General features: G+C 38.5%; 1 protein-coding gene across 3 annotated transcripts in view; it reads right to left on the reverse strand.

Moving 5' to 3' along the window:
• DIAPH2 (diaphanous related formin 2) overlaps positions 1–17772 on the reverse strand; it is a 166297-nt gene that overhangs the window by 54068 nt on the left and 94457 nt on the right. For all 3 annotated transcript variants that reach the window (XM_088173060.1, XM_088173059.1, XM_088173058.1), the window contains 2 exons: positions 15762–15925; positions 7851–7986 (listed from right to left, as the gene is read on the reverse strand). In XM_088173060.1, the coding sequence (XP_088029186.1) occupies positions 7851–7986; positions 15762–15925 (300 nt within the window). The remainder of the gene's footprint in view (positions 1–7850; positions 7987–15761; positions 15926–17772) is intronic.

A 17772-nucleotide genomic window follows, 5' to 3' on the forward strand; every position in this document is an offset into this window, starting at 1 on the left:
AAATGCACATTGAAGCTCTCAAATGTTCAAGTTTAAAAGCAGCCCATTAATGAATAAGCTGTTCTGTCCTGCTTCTCTGTGCCATTCAGATTTATTAGACTCAAGCCAGACCTGATGTAAGAGTACACCTAAAACAGTACCTGCTCCAAATTCCTACAAGCTGATCATTAAAATAACGACTTGATACCTTTAAATCATACATCAACCTGACTTAAACCACTGTACACACACAGCACAGCCCCAAAGCTCTCTCCAGGGTGAGAGGAAAGGGAGCAGGAATCAGCACAAGGCTCTGAAATACCAGTTTTAATTCCATTCCATCTAAAAGCCTGAAAACTGAGCTCCTCCAGAACAAAAAAGCAAATTAACTTCACTCAATTCCCACTCACATACAAGGCCAGAATTCTCTCTAAACTGTACAACATAATTGTTTTTTCTTTGTGCTTCTTATCCTACCCATGCTTATTCATTGCTTTGTTGCTGGCTCTGTATTAAATTTACCTTCCAAATCAAAGGTCTGTGAATGCACATTGTCCAAATTAATGCACATCAAGTTGGTCTGGAACATTTAATGGCACTGACTGCAGACCCAGAACTAGTTAATCTCAGAATATTTCATGTGTAGAAAAATTACAATATTCTTCGATCTTCATTAAAAGTAAGAGTTGGCAGAGTTGATTAAAAAAGACAAAAATCCTTCAATATTATGTAATGTTTATGCAGCCTTTTTTTTTTTGCTGAGTGAGCTGCTCTACCTGCTAATTACTGCAACTGCCAAAACCCAGCCTGGTTTGGGGATGCCAGAATATTCAACATAAAACAAATAATTAAGGAAGCTGTAGGACAGAGTGATGAGGTTTTTAACTCCTCAAAGTGAAATTCATGCAAGGTCTGATCTCAGCAGGGCATCTTAAAGCCTTCAGGTGGTTAAGTGGGAACTGGACAAAGAACTGCATTTTCAGGGAGCCTTGATTAAAATTGATAAATAAAATTTAACAAATTTCAGTCTTTCCCTATAGTTCTGGCTGCAGTTTTTTACACAGTACCAGCTACCCCCTCAATTTGTCTTTTTTATACCACCCACAGCAATTTATAGACACAAATAAGAAACAAAGACAGAAATTGCCAGTAGTTTGAAAACTAAAAACTTATTTCTAACATTTCTGTCACTAGAAATCAAATACATGATGATTATTTCTCTTTTGGATGGCTTTCATTGTACACAAGGATAGGAGTTTCATATGGAACAAGTCATTTCCTTCCTCATTGTTTCTCTTCTCCAAGCTGGCCCCAAGCATTTAAGAGAGAGCAAAGGTGGAGACATGCAAAAACAAAAAACAAAAACAAAACAAAAAAAACCCAAAAAAACAAAAAAAGAAAAAAATTGGCAATTTATTTTGATTGGCCTTAGCAAAGAGCCAGATTCACTACAGGTATTAAAGAGGACTGCAAAGAAAGCCTCTCTGTCATTAATTGATGTGTTAACTACCAGCTTCATTTGTTTTAATTTGGATTTGACATTAATTCTATTGCAGCTTGGGGTTTTTAGGAGGTTACAGAAATATCTCTGCTCCTGCAGCTCCCAGGCTTTACACCAGTGCTACTCAACAGATTTGGGCCACTTTTAATTATAAAAATAAAGACAAAGATAATTTTCTTCTTCCATAGAACAACATTATTGCTCCTTGCACTGCTGAAGGGACCCAACCTGCAGAAATTTGCAATAATCAAATGAACTGAAATAAGTGAAGGAATGCAACTTCACAGGGAATGCCCAAGAGCTCCAACCCAGAGAGGTGACCAAAAAACCAGCAATGAGCCAGAGTGACAAAAACCCAGGATGCTGTGATTGCAGGAGCTGGGGGGCACCAGCTCGATCACAGGAGAGAAATCACAACTGGAAAAGCTTTTCACATAACCAGGGGGTGGAATCCAACAATAAAGTGGCAGCAGGGTTTCTGCAGGGGTGCAGGAGCAGCTCTGGAATCCCAGCAGAGCAAAACTCAACAAAAAATCGTCCCCAACATGCAGGGAGCCACTGCAGCTCCCCTGGCAGCAAACCTGCCTGTGCTGGGGGCTCCTCCCGGGCTGCACACATTTGCCAGGCAGCAAAACTCACCCAAAGGATTCTAACTCCAGCTTGAGGCTCCTATTTCAGAAGGTGCTGGAATAATTTGGGATACAAAAACTGCTCTGGATGTGCAGCCCCAGAGCTCAGGCAGGCATGGTCCAGCTCCAGGATCTCTTTTTCCCAGCTCACACCATCTCCTGCTCCTGCACAGTTTTCCTGCCCTCCCTTTTTGCTGTCTGCAGCAGTGCCCACGTGTTTTGCTGGCACATTTTTATTTCCTAATATTTTCCACATGCACACCTGCAAAACATCTTGTACTCACTGTTACAAATGTACTGAGTGCAAACTGATCTAAGTTAATAAGAAGTGGAGATAGTGCACAGACATTTGGGCAAAGGTTTACAGGAATTTTACGGGAAATTTTTAATAATTTTGGGTCCTTACTGAAAGTCCAATAGCACATTGGGTAACACATGCTGCCTCCTGCTGCTCCAAAGGGTTTTTAAATCATGCTTCCATTCACATCTACCCTGTTTTGCTTTGAACTTTTAAGCACTTTTCCAAGTTTAATGTGTGTCCTGCAGAAACTTTTAAACACGATTTTTTATTCATAACCAGTACCAGGATTTTTAATTGCAATATATCCACTTAAAAAGGTCAGCTCTCAATGTCTTTGGGAAAGCGTGGTTTTGTGTTCTCCTCGTATATTTGCATTTTATTCATTTGCTAAATTCATTTTGCATGCATAATAAATATCTCCAGGAAGCAGTCCTGCTCTGCAGCAGAGTGCTGTCTCGTGACTCTTATTTACTTTTTAATTAAAGAGAACAAGTTAGGCCAGTGTGACTGAGGAGTGAAGCCCTGCCTCGTGTCAGTCTACAAAACAAGGCAAACCCTTGCTTCCACACCAATTAAGAATATTGTTGATGATAAACCCAACCTCAGGCTTAAATAAATTAATAGGAGAAAAAAAGTACTTTGTTATCCAGGCAGGCTATTGAAAACAATGTTTGAAATTCACTTTTTTTTTAATTTATTGAGAGAAAGTGTCCCAATGGTCAAAGCTGAGATGGCCCTGGAGCCTGCCCCTGCAAGGAGCACCCCTGAAATGGGCTGTAATGTGAATTTCCTGGAACAAATGGGAAGAGATTGCCTCTGTGTGGGAAGGAAAAGATTGTGCAGCTCACAAAAAAAAAAAACAAAACAAAACAAAACAAAACAAAACAAAACAAAAAATCCCAAGTGATCCCTCACTAATTACACCTGTAAATAAAACTCTGCTGCAGTTTCAAGAATCTGAGCTACAGTCCTGAGCTACCTTGAATTTCTGTGGCAAGCAGATATGTGACAATTTCTGTGACAAGGCAGAACAAAATCATCGATGCTTTTATCATGGTTAATAATTTCCTTTTCAAAGTTCCTTACAATTGAACAATTGCTTTAACATCTTAGGGGAAAAGGAGTTTTGGGAACACATTTTGAGGAAAGGGGAGTTCTTACATATTCTTGATGACTTTTTACTTTTTTTTTTTTTTTTTTTAATATTGGTGATGGTTTTGACTGGGATAAAGTTAATTTTCCTCCCAGCAGCTGATGTGGGGCAGTGTTTTGGAACTGGAAATAATGTTGATAATTTTTTTAATTCTCACAGAGCCAAGGGATTTTCTGCTCCTCACCCCATCCCACCCTGACTCCTGATCCAGCCTTATACCAAAGCTGATCCAGAATTATTTCTGAAATGCTTTTTTAACATTGCAAATTCTACAAAATATCAGCTGTCATACAGCAGTTACATTGAGATAAACAAAATTATGGCTACTTTCAAAATTAATAACAGTACCAACTTTTTGAAACACAAATAATTTCTCTAAGGAAAAGCTGAATTTGCATAGAAAACTCCCCAAAGTTACCACTTGTTACTGCTCAGTAAATAGTCCCCAGGAAACCTCCTTTTAAGAGAAAAGAATCCAATTTTTTTCTTTCTTCCCTGCAATTATCCCAATCACAGATTTGTCAGTCTAATATTTTATTCCCCTGATAAACTCAATTGGAAGGTACCATATGGGCCATCTTCATTATCAAAATCAAATTTTTCCAGAGCAAAACATTTAAAGGTGAGATGAAATTTCGAGCTGTAATTTCTTTCTAACTCCCTGTCCATGCTCACATTTATTTGCATTTCTCCTGGTTTTGATCCATTTAGCAGCAGTTCAGTAATTCTGACACTCACCCCATTCTCAGGACTGCTTGAAACTCCTGCACAAACAGATTTTACAAAGTTTTTTTAGCAATTCCTGCAGAATTGCTTTGAAGAGGAAAACTCAAACCTCATCCTGGCTCTGTAGATGCTCACCTTTAGGCATAATGCAAAACTCCATTTTTCTATCTGTTGTTTTGTTCTGTGAATATCAGGTTTCAGGAGGTGTGCAGCATATTCAAACAGCCCATCGACATCAATATGAAAAATAATGACTTCCCAAAGGACTTGGAACATTTGCCTCATTGACATCCAAGCACCACAAAGTGAGAATCTTTAAAATGTAAATAAGATCCAAGTTCCAGCACTGCAGGTACCCCCCATGCAATCAGCAGCCAAGACAGAAATTCCAAAAGACAATTTGACAAAATTACATGTAGCTCATCATAAGCTTAGTATGGATTTCTGTTTATGCTAAAGGACGTGCAAGGAAGAAAAAGCAAGCAGAAAAAAAACCACAGAATCATCAGGAAACTGCAGCAAAAGCAACCTCTGGAATTCTACCCTGGCACCAGTGGAAACCAGCTCAAGGAAACACAGCACAACCTTTGCTCCCAGCAGAATACACTGAATAAAAAGAAATGAAATTTTCTGTGGGGAAAGGGAAAGCAGGAATATCCATCAAGCCCCAGCACAGAAATTCACTTGCATTATCTTCATCTGCATTAGGGGAGAATGTTAATATGTCTTCAAAACAATTAATTCAATCCTAATTGGGACTGAGAAAGCTCATTCCATCTCTTACCCGAACACTGCTAGTTAAAAGGTGATTTTAATTGCCATAGTAATCAGATATAATGAAGAGCAAAACTGTTTCTGATTAAATAACATTTGCATCAGAATTGCTGTTTCACACTTTTGCAGGAAGATGAATCCTCCAATTCTTTTTTTTTTTTTTTTTTCTCTCTGTGCTTCAGACGTGCACACAGAAGCAATGCTGCAAGGATTCTGCAGATGCTGAATCAGGTGGAAATCGTGAAAGGTTTCTCCTCCAAATTCAGGTGCCATGAGGAGACAGAACTGATCAGGATTTGAACAGTGAAATTTCAGATCTGTGGGTGTGTGCGTAAGGCACAAACCTTCCTGTGCCTCCAAACTTCACCAGCAATCCTGCACTCCTCACCTAATGCGAGCAACCTTGGTAACTGTTTGGAATGTTCATTTTTATAGAGGTTTTATTTTCTATTTTTGCAGTCATCTTTAAATATTTGGGAACATTCAGCAGGTTTTTTATCAGTTCACACCTAGTGTTTATGTGGCACCTCATTGACACAAAGCACAAAACCACTAAAGTGAGTCAAGTGGTGCTCAAAATACTGGCAAAGTCTGAATTACTTCACTAGGAAATATTAAAACAATTCTTGATTCTGGCCACACTGGTTTTCTACAGTTACACCAAGAAACTGATATTAATTTTAAGTTAATTAATTTGAACTAACCTAATCTGGATTCTCCAGTGACCACATTAAAGTTGTCACTGAATAGTCAGAAAACAGAAAAAAACCCAAACTTATTATAGGAGCTGGCAAATGCAGGAACCCCATTGGTCTGATCCCAAAGGCTGCAGCACTGAGATCAAATTTGATTCTGGGAGAGGCTGAGGTGAAAATTTCACCTTTGGGTGAAAATCACCTTGGCCAAAGTGACAGCTTGAGAGGACATCTGCTCCTTCCCCTCAGTCTGCTGTGTCACATTCACTTAGACAAATTTACAAACTATTTATATAAGCAGCAATGAGCACACAGAAGTAGCTGCATCAAGAAAAAAATTAAGTTATTTAGCAAAAAGAGTCAGTTGAATACCAATGTAATGGAATCCAGTGAGGATGGAGGTTTAGCTCTCCTCCAACCACATAAGCAGAGCTAAAATATGTGAAATGGATATTTTAAAAATATTTACAGATTGGAAAAAAAAAGTATTTTAGAAGTATTAAACTAACTTTGTGTCACAGGTTTACAAACACTAGTTATTTAAATGGCAGTTTTGGTGCACTGGGCCATGTAAAGACATTCATATATTTGCATTTTCATTAAGAGAAGACTACAATGCAAAATTAAACCTGAGTTGTATCATTTAGCAGGAAAAGCAAGCAAGCAGAATGCTGTCAGGGTAGGGAGGCACTGCTGGCACTGGAGTCCCCTCACCTGCAGGAAGAGTTTAGGGATGCAGAAAAATGAAGGTGAGCTCTCAGCACTGAGCTGAGGCAATTTTAGAAGTTGTAATTTCAAACTGAGAGCTCCAACTCTCTGACATCAGCATCCAGCCCCCTTTTCCAACAGCTCACAAAATATTCTGGCTTTCATTGTCTGGAGTTGGAGCTCAAATAAACTCTCCCCAGCACGGGCACAGGGAGGGTGATGAAGGGATATTTAACTGGTTTTTATCCCACTCACAAAAAAAGTGCCTGTCCACATTACCATGGACATTTTTTTGGCAGATATTAAATAAATATTGCTGAAAGAATGGGTTAGAAAAGTCTCATTAGAAACCTTCACCAGTTTAACTTCACAAGGAAAAGAAAATGCATTTATGCATCCCCTGTGTTTAAATTTTACATTTCATTTATAGCTATACTGAAATGAGCCTCATTTTTAAATGATCTGATAATAAAGTTTGTCATTTACAGAAAAGAATTTCTGCCACAGAACTTTCCATGCAGTGTCAGTGCCAGTTCAAGCAAGGCCAAAGATAACAGGATTTGTGGCACCACTGCAGCATTTTTCCCTGAGCAGGGCCTGTTAACTGGATAACAAGGACAGGTGTTCTTATAGCTGGGTCAGATTAACACAAACTCATAGAAACTGAACAAAAAAAACTGCAAGTAATCTCTTGCCTAAATCCAATTTTACCTCTGGAGTCAGGTAAAGAATAAAAACCTTTTATTTTACAACCTCCTGGAAATCTGCACAGCATCAATATGGAGCCCAGCCCATTCCTTCTGCTTTCTTTCCTCCCTCCCTGGCAGAGAGGTCTCGTGTGAAATACAATATTCTCCCAGCTGACAAGCTCAACACTTTGCTTTTTATCGTGCTGAAATGTCACTCTGCACTCAGGCTCCAAGCTCAACTGGATTTTCCAGCTCCTAATAGGACTTCTGGGAGAACATCCATTCTAACAAAGACCCCCAAGCCCAAAAAGAAAGACATTAATTGCCACAATACCTTGATTATGGAGATGTTTACAGAATTAAATTAACAACAAAGCAAGGAAGACACTTCTTCTTCTTCTTGGAAGTCAATCCATAAGAAAAAAAATCAATTAAGTGCTACAAATGCAAAAAAGCCAATAATTCACAACAAAATGCCTTGAAAGGAGCATTACCCACATTAACTGGCAGAAATGGAATGACATGACCAGCTAGGCTGAAACAAAACTGAATTTTCCATTTTGCAAAGTGAACTTTTTTCAGCTTTCAGAACAGTCAGCAAGTATTCCTCATATTGATCAGAAACAGCCTTCAGTTTCTAACTCGTAGTTTTTGCCTTTTTTAATGCTAATTTCTCAGCCAAGAATGCTCCTTACCTTTGTTCATATCAATCAACTGCTGCTTCTTCTTCTGCCTCTCCAGCCTCTCCCTCTCAGCCTTCTCCTTGGCCAGCTTGGCTCTCTTGGTTTTCTCCTCCAATTCTCTTCTTTTGTTGTTTTCTTTTAATGCCTCCTGCATTAGAAGAAATGAGTATGAGTGTCTGTACATTGAGGAAAACCAAAATAACCTGGTTTGTAAAGGTAATGTGGTTCCATGGAATGAGAGCAGGAAAAAAAAAATTAAAAAAAAAAAAAGCAGGGACTTGACCCAATACTTGGAGCATCCTCAGGAATCTTGGGGGGAACATAATGAACATTTGTACATGTGAGCATTATTGATCAGAGCAATGGAAACTGAAATAGCTTTGCATTTATGATGAAGGGAAAAAAAACAAAAACAACCAGAATTCTTTTCAGCAGCAACATGTTTGTATTTTTCCTGATTAAGATTTCAAATGTACCTTAAAGCTGTGCCATGCTCTGAGGAGGGATGATGGGGAGGAAGCCAAGCTCCCACTATGATGGAAATTCAATTATAAGTGGCTGAAGCCCAGGTCCTAGACTTAAAATACAATTAAACATTTTTTTGTTGTTGTTGTTAAAATAGCCAGTCTGGATGACTTAAACACAGAAAACATAGGAGAGGAAATGGAAAATAGTTGAATTTTTAGATTATGACTAAGAAGCCTCTGAGGTAACAGGTTATACAAACTAGGAAATTAAAATCCAAGATTCCCAAATGCTTCCAAATCCTGAACGTTCATTCAAGCAAGGGGCAGCATCTTTTAATGTGCCATTTCAGGAGCTCCCTGGGGTCAAACACCACATTCCACCCCTGTCTGCAGAGAATACAGAGAATTTTTATTTATTCCCCAGCCTTCAATTTGACTCTTGTTCCAGTGGCAAAGGAAAATCCAGTGGAAATGATTTATTTAATTCCTGTGATATTCCAGCAAGCTGAGGAGCTGTGAGGGGACACTGAGTGCAGTTCTTGGTGTAGGAGAAGGAAATGCTCTCAGCCTTAGGAGAAAAGCAAAAATGAGATGCCATGGTTGCACTGGAGATCCTGGGATGAAATCACAGAATCCAGCACATTTTCTACCAGGAAATCCACAGCACATTGAACTAAACAAGCTCTAAGGTTATTTTATCTGGGAATTCTCCTTGAGCCCAATTGTATGAGTTCTGTCTGAAGGAAGATTCTGTGGAAAATTCACACTGCACTTCATAAAATACAACAGGCACCACTGGTGATTAAAAAAACCAAAAACATTCAAAATAAAGATTTAATCTTCTTGAAGAACAGCAAGAAAACAAAATACTGGTAACTCTGTGTGAGAATTCCCCTTTTTATCTGTCTACACCCATCCACCACCTGGAATGGAGTTGCTTTTTATTTCCCTCCATCAGGCAGTTGGACTCTTTAACCATTCCATATTTGTTATCTCATTTACTGCTATACATTTAGTCAGAGTTAGATGAAAGCTGGAAATAAATCATTGGCAGGAACATACTCCCACCTGCTCTCAAAGTCAGTGCAGAAAGCAAAATAAATCTATATTCATCTATATTTATAAACATACTTTATATTTGAATTAACATTGCTAACAGATTTGCTCACAGTTTCTCCAAACTGACTGATGATTAATGTGAGTAAAGAGAATTTGGACTCAGGTGTAGAGTGCTTTCTAAAGCATTTGAAATTATATCAATCCTTTCATTTTCTACAGTTCTACTGCAAAGGGTTCTTTTTCTCTCTCATGGCATGTTTTATATTCCCCCAGACCTTCTCTCTTCCAAACATTTGGGTTGCAGAGAATTTCTTCTAATCCAGGGCAGTGCTATTCCAGATGAACAGGTTTTTTTTCAAATGCCAGCGATGCCCTCTCTGCATTACCTCAAAATTATCTCAAAATAAGGTAAAGATCAGTTTGAAGGCTGAAAAAAAAAATCTCTCTAATTGGCATTGCTTTAAAAGAGGGAACAAAAATCAGCAGTTTTGTTACTGCAATACAATTCCACAGTGACAAAGAACTTTCTGCTGTTCACAGGGATCTACTACACAACTGGATTTATTCTCCAATTAAAATTAAACTAATCTAACAGTTAGAAATCAGACAAGCAATCCTCTGGTAAGAATAAAAGCCTTCTCAGCAGCTTTAATTCACATTTTGAGAAGTTCTCATCTAGATGCTGTCTTCTGAAAACATGTAAGTGCATGCAAAAAGGGAAATAATTTTCCAGTGAATCTCAGCAGACAGAAATATTTAAATGCATAAATCCCTTTTATTGATGTGCTTTTCACGACCCTCTGTTATTTTGGTTGGTGCAATAAGGGCAAGCAGTTTTGCTAATTCAACATCAAATTAAAAGTTACAGAAAGTTTGAGTGTGGGTTTGCTTTGTTATAATAAAACCAAAACCGAATTATTGTCTCTGCTAGCAGAGAAGTAGATTCAGCAAGGAATATTATCTCTTTTTAAGTGAGTTAGTTGAAGAAGCACATAGTTTGATGTTCCCCCTTGTGTTTATTAGGATTCACTGAAGTGCAGCTCTGCTACTCAGCTCTGCCAGTTTACAGCTTGGCTTCCTTAAGAAGCAAATAAAAAATTAATGCATCTCTTGCATTCTGTACATATCTTAAGTTTTGACAGACAAACATATTCACACATCCACACGGTTGTAAATAGACTCTCGAAGGTAAATTATTAAAAACAAGAAGAAAGAAAACAAACTGTAATGCACAAATCTCCCTGGATATTAAAGATGCACTTGGCTACAAAGTGGTCATGCACCAATAATGAGGCTGCCTGTGATCCCCCAGGCCTTCCCCAAATTTGCCTTGCAAGTGCAAAATATGGCAACTGAAGTTCCAGCAAAATAATCTTCTGCAGTCGTAAATCATCAGGAAACAACAAAACTCAGATGAACTGGATTAATCTACAGAAACTCAGAGAGTTAAAATACAAAACATAAAATAGAAAAGCAGATTGAGCAATCAGTTCACATGTAAAAGGAAGAACTTTCATGGGTGTTCCTTGGAGGATAACACATTTAAATTCATTGTTATCCCTATGAAAATGATGGCACAGAGATGGAAGGAGCTGTGTGAAACAAGAGCAGAAAAATTGAATTTCCTGCTGGGTGGCCACGAAGAAGGAGCAGAGAGGATGAGCTTTGGGCCAGTGGCTCCTGCAGCAGGGCCACCCCAGGGCCACCAATGTCCTGGGCTTGCCAGGATGGATGAGGGAAGGATGAATTTTGCTGCTGCCATGCAAAAATTCTTCAAACTGCCCAGGCAGGAGAGTTTACAAAACCAAACTGAACAGTAGCAATGGGAAACTGCAGGGTTCCACCTGAGCACCAAGGTGGGATCAGTATTAAACAGCCCCTGAGTGGACAGGTTTGGGAGGGTTTTTCCAGCTCCCTCCAACCAATATTTGGATAGCAGAATAAAAACACACACATCTCCTTCAGGTTATTCCTGATGGAGACACAGAGCTAAGAGCACACACAAAAAAACAAAGCTGTATCACTGTCTTTACAAAAAAAATAAAAAATAAAAAATACAAGTTGGAAACCCCAGGAAAACAAATGTTGTCTCTTTGGGTACAATCCTAAAAAAGAAACCAGAGCCCAGGGCAGACCAATTATTGTTTAGTTCCAAAAGAATCTTTCTGGATCAAGGAAAAGACAAATCCATGCTCTGCCACATCATCATGAGCACAATCTTAGAGATATTTTTAACAAAAATTCATTCTAAGGTAGGTCTGTAAGAACTGTTCATACAAGAGCCTGAATCCAGTAGAAAAAGTGAATTACTCTTTTTAATAGCAGGACCTTGAATGTGACATACTGAAAGGTTTCAAAGTTTCTAGGTAGAAATTCTCAACAGATTTTAAAAGAGACTGTGAGAATTACACACAGTGTGGTATATAAAGATATAATGTAATTAAATAACAAAATAAACGTGCCTGAGTTGGGAAGATTTTGCAGACTTCCTGAAGGACATGGTTGGTGGAAGGAAGGATTGCAGAGGGTGTGTGGCATTACACCACAAAGAAATGATAAATGTGAAACAAAACAAAACAAAACACTGAAGGGCCAAGCTCACACTGCTGAATTTTTTCTTTGAGGTTTCTTCCACCTCCCACTTCACACTTTGTGCTCTGACAGGATTATCCACATCCATGAGCCTGCTTGGATTTTCCCCAACGTGCTAAGCAAGCCAAGATGAACTTGAGGAAGTGAATGAGCTGTAATTTAGCCCAACATCAGCACGCTAAATGAAGCTGCAATAATGCAGTGATCAATCTGAAATCACAATTAAGGCAAATAAGGATTCCAATTATCGAATTCTCTTAATAGGATATAGGGCCAAACAGAATGATGAGACTGAGATTGCACATGGGGAAGGAAACTGGGGGGATTTTAGGGAAGTCAGGCTCATTCTCAGAGCTGTTGAAGTTGTGCAGATGTTGGCAGCTGCACACACAGGGTCTCTTCTGGACTCGGGCTCAGCCCAAGGCTCTCACTCAGAGCAGGTAATGAAGTCTCTGCTTCACAAGAGCTTTTCAACAGCTTAAGTCCTGCCTCAGCCAAAATCCCACACTATGCTCTGCTTTCAGAGTGGAATGAGGATTCAAAATCCTCATTTAAATATTACAAACTTCCAAAGATAATGCCTGGAAATAATGACATTTCTCAGTTGGACTCGTTGCTACTGGCACTGAATATAAAACAAAATAAAAATCTAATGAAAGCTTCTTAATCCTGTTCCTTTCAAGATTAGAAAATTTAACTTCATGGTTTCTTCTGGACCATGTTCTCCCCTGTAACTTTTGGAAATATTCCTAAATCAATGACATCTCTACCCTGAAATAAGACATCCATGCTTTCACCCCATCCACAAAGGCAACCACCTCACCAGAGAAACCACTCAGGTCACAACAAAATCCCAAGCCCACCTGGGCAGCTTTTTCTGCACAGTGTACCTGAACTCAGTTTAATTCCTTTTATTATTAATTTTTACACCTTTTGGGGAGCTTCCAAAAGAAATGCCATCCCCGTGTTTTACATCATGAATAAAGCTCTTCTCCAGCAGCACCAACCCCTTGTAAAAAAAAATCTGAATTCCTGCTCCGGTGTGAATTCCACCCCCTGTGTCCTTCCCTACCTTACACCTAATTCCTGATTTGTTCAGGATAATGATTAAAAGCTGTTCTGCTCAGCACTAGCTGCATGTACCCACTCAGATGAGAATTGAGAGAGTTTACAAAAGGTTTGTATTTCGGGTTTGGGGCAGGGGGGAGGAAGGGTTTGCTGTATATTGCCTGTTAATAAGGACACTGCTTCACTTTTGCAACCACCTCTTGGGAAATTTCGCTGAAGAAAATACTTCTTGCTCATTATTCTTTATTTTTTTTTCCCAGTTCCCTGCTAGCTGGAAACTGTTATCTTTCAGGCTGCATTAAAGAACTGTTACTTTTTAGGCAGAAGGGATGAAGTGTATTCCCAGACAAATAACCAGAGAGAACAATGAATAAATAGAGCCTTTCTTTTAAACCACTCCTGAATTACAAACTCAATTTATGAGTTTGAAAGCTGGGAATTTAGCCTGACTATGCACTGTATTTCATGATAAATCAGATGTTTATTATGCATTTATTTATGTATTGTATATTCATTGAGTTCTATTACTGTGGCAAACGACCTGCTGCATTCTAGGGACATTTCAAAAAAGCCACCAAAAGAACCCTCCTGAGCCATAGAGCTTGAAAGTTACTTTGAAGCATGTTATAAACAAATATTAGGAAGAAGGAAAGGTCTTCCAGGTACATTTATACCCAGGATGCTGAATCCACTGTGGTAAAATCTGGTTTTTATGAAGGCAGCAGAACAGATGTTCTGTGCCCTGTCTGGTCCAGGGCATCAATCTTAGCAAAATCTCGAAGCCCAGAGTAGTGGTCACAATAAAAAACATTCAGTTTGCTGATCATTTAATGGTCTCCTCGTTTTGGGGAGATTTTCACTTTGTGGCTGTTGCAGTGCAGGGCACACAGCAGCCATCAATCAATACCAGTGGTGATGGAAAAACACAATTTATTTCACTGCTGTTATACCAATGTGCCAGCTGATCTGCTTAAATACTGACTGAAACTGGAACACAACCCTTTTCCTCTAAGTACATTTATAATGGACTTTAAGATTTAATTCCTTGTTCAAAGAGCTGCCTTTACACAAATGGGAGGGAAGGAATCACCACTGATAAAACTGTCTACCAGATTTAAAATAAAAAAAAATATCACTTCACTCAACAAAAGAGCCTCTCTGCATTTCATACAACTATACCCCAAAATCCCTGTTCCTGCTTCAAAAACAACCTGGTTATTTTAGACTCAAAATTCACATTTAGGACCACCTGCATTAAAAGGAAGCCCACGGAGCAAAAAAAAAATCTAAAGCACTTTAAAAAAACTGGGTAAGAAAAAAAAGGAACTTTTCCAATCTAGTACATATTGCACACAACTTCCACAGCACAATCAGATTGAAAGGAAGTTTGTGTCCATTTCCAAATGGAGGCAGGAGAGATTTGGTGGAGGTTTCTAAATCCTCTGCCACCAACACAAACAAACATTGAACAAGTGACAGCCTGGAAACATCACAGGTCACTTGACACAGAGGGTGAGACTGCAAGTTCAGGAACACAAATGGAAAAGAACAAAGTGGCATCTTGCTCCAGGCAACAGATTAATCATTATTTGATAAGAGCCTGATCCTTTTTCCTTTTGGGTTTGATGTTGTAGCAGGTTGCATTTGTCCTCAAGGACAAATCAAAATTTGTGTTTACTTTCAAGGGAATAAAGGACTAGAAATCTAAAAAAAAATATTTCTTCTTCTTCAGAGTCCTAAATATTAAAGAGATATTATTATCCAGTGGATCTTTAACTGCAAAAGGGGAAAAGAAAACCCACAACAAACCACCCTTTTTGCCACTTTTTATTCAATTTCTCTGCAGTTGTCAGCTCCAAGAGAATACAACTTTTTCTTTATTCTCCAGGCTTGAATTTGACTTGTGTTCAGCTGGCAAAGGAAAATCCTGTGGAAATGTTTGACTTAATTCCTGTGATATTCCAGCAAGCTGGAAAACTTGTGAGCCTCTAAACTAAACTGGCTCAGGGCACAAGAAAGGAGCTTTAATCAATAGTCCACAGGAGAATGATGAACAGGAAAAAAAATGAGCCACCAATATTTATAAAATATTTGGAATTACATTTCAGCCAATCGCTAAAATACTAAAAGAAGTTGATGGGAGCACTTAGAGAAAGCAGGAAGATATTCCAGAAATATGAATTGGACAAATTTAAGATGTGTGCATGCTCGAGGGAATGTTTGGAGATGTTCTCTACCCTCAGTCTTATCTGATTGCTCCTCAATTCTTATCAGTACTTATTCCTTTTTCAAAGTAAATCCCACAGATTAAAGGAATTTCAGCATATTTTTCCTCTGGGGAAACTTCATGTAAGCATCAAAATGTTGCAGAAAATCTTAATACTTTTTGTAAATATTTTTTGCCACTTATAGGAAAAAAAAAAAAAAAAAAAGCTTCACTGTGAACTTTTAATGTTCCCCCTGGTCCATTAAAACTGATTCATCACATTGCTAAAATATCAAAGTTGAATTAAATTTGGCTCAACCTTATCCCCACTTGAGTTGTGAATTTGCACACTGGAGAACAATAAAATGACCAAAACCTAAATGATTCTGGAAACATTCACCCCAATTTCCTGCCAAGGAGCAAAACACAAAATTCCACATTGCAGAAAAAAATACAGAGACAAGGAAAGAAGTAAAACTGGGAGGAAAAAAAGATATAAGAAAATATATAACATTTTGAGGTTTTACTCACCAAAAACAGAGTTCTGAAGTTGCTCAGATCACCAAAGAATTCTTCTATGCTTATTGCTTTGGGATCAAAGGTGAAATATTCTCCCAAATTTTCATACAATTTTGTCATGTTGCTGTGCATGTTGGACAGTTTTTCATATTGCTCCCGGGCACTCTCAGCAAAGCTGTGAGGTTTTGTTAAGGAAAATGAATCAAATGCAGCAAAAATAAAGGAATAAAAATGAAAACACAGTAAATAAAGGGAAGAGTAACAAGGAAAGAGCTTTCAGTACAAAGGTTACAACTGCAAAATGTGCAGGTGCTGTTCTGCTTCCAAATATGGCATTTTTATTAATTAATATTATTAATATTACCATTTTACGAATTAATATCATTAATATCTGCAAGTTCATATCAACACTTCCATCAATCAATGCCTTTCCAGAGAATACAACTTGCTCTATAAAACTTTTAAATACTGTGGGCATTTTTATTTGAAGAGATGAACAATTTGATAACAGAAACTCTATGAAAACACACAGTGAAATTCAGTTTGCTCTGAGAATCACTGATGAAATGATGGCCCCCACCTCACATATATATTTTATATGAAAAATGTGCCTAACTATCAATGACAAAATCATACAGTATGACATCTCATTTTCTTTGCCTTTTATTCCAAAATTCTTCTCTGTGGATTCTTTCCTGCCCAGCCACAGTTCCTGCCTTAGGCTGCCTGTGCTGGGTTCACTTTTTTCAGGCACAATCTCAGCTCTGTAATTTCACTGAACTTATCAAAATGAAATATCCACAAACAAAATGACAAAGAGCTTTGAGAAATTATTAGTGAGAGAAGCATCGTGGAAGCACAGAAGTCTTGGTTTTGGTTTTTTTGCCTTAGAAAGAGTGGAAGCCTAAGAAATGAGACTGAGATTGACTTGCATCCCAGCAGCCATCATTAGAAGTTTGACATAATGCTTTTAAATAGAAAAATGAGATTTTTTTTTCTTTCCCTGCATGAAGGAAAAAACAAAAAAAAATTTAACAATTATTTTACAGATAGAGGAAGGGTGCAAGGAAAAAGGAAATATTGGTTTGCCTCAAAGCCAAGTGTGTTTTAGTCTGCTCTTTTCTCCTGTGGGGTTGTTTGGAGCCATGAAGCCACAGATCCCTGGGAAGAACACAGGATTAAAGCAGCTGATAGAGAACTGTGGCTGATCAAAGTCTTTGCTGCACACATCAAACCCCCAGAATAAAAGACAGAGGTTCCCTGAGCTGCAGAAACCCTGCAGCCTGCCTCCTTTTCCCTGGGAATCCTGGTTTTCAGCAGGGCACAGCTCAGCTCCAGCCTCTCCCACACCTTCCCCTCTCATTTCAGAGCCTGCCTGGTGCCACATTTCCAATTCCACAGCACTCCTGACATCCCAGCTCTCTGCAAAACAACTGAACAGGGCACACACACATGCACAGAAATCCTAAAAGGAAAAAAAAAAAACCCAATAATTTCATTCTGTTAGCAAACTAAACCCAAAAGTGATGATAGCTCCAGAAAAGAGTCAGCAAATTGCAGAATGGAGCCTGGGAGTTCAGGGAAATGTTCTGTTCTCGAGGTTTCTGCAGCACCTGGATGCTGCTGCCACTGCAAAGCTGAAAATATCTGCCAGTGGAAAGGCAAATATTCCACCTGGATTTGCCCATTTTCATTAATGGCAGAGTACAGAAATAAACATTTAAAATATGGTTCTTAAAGGTGTGATGGAAAGTGTTGTCGATATCCATTTTTCCAAGCAATCCTCTCAACTGAAGCCTCGGTGGCCTAAGAGCAAAGCTGGAAGCTTTGTGAAGTTCACTGAGAACCAGAAACCAACACAGAGATGGATATTAATTGATAAAATCAAGATTTTCTTGAAACAATATCTGCCTATATAGTGCCACAGCAGTGGCAATACCTAATTCTCAGTTTATTGAAAACAAGTTTCACCTGTCTGATTAGAATTTCAATCATCTCAAGATAAACCTGGTACAGTTCAGTC

The sequence above is a fragment of the Sturnus vulgaris genome, chromosome 14 (assembly GCF_052056855.1).
Source record: "Sturnus vulgaris isolate bStuVul1 chromosome 14, bStuVul1.hap1, whole genome shotgun sequence".
NCBI lineage: Eukaryota > Metazoa > Chordata > Aves > Passeriformes > Sturnidae > Sturnus > Sturnus vulgaris.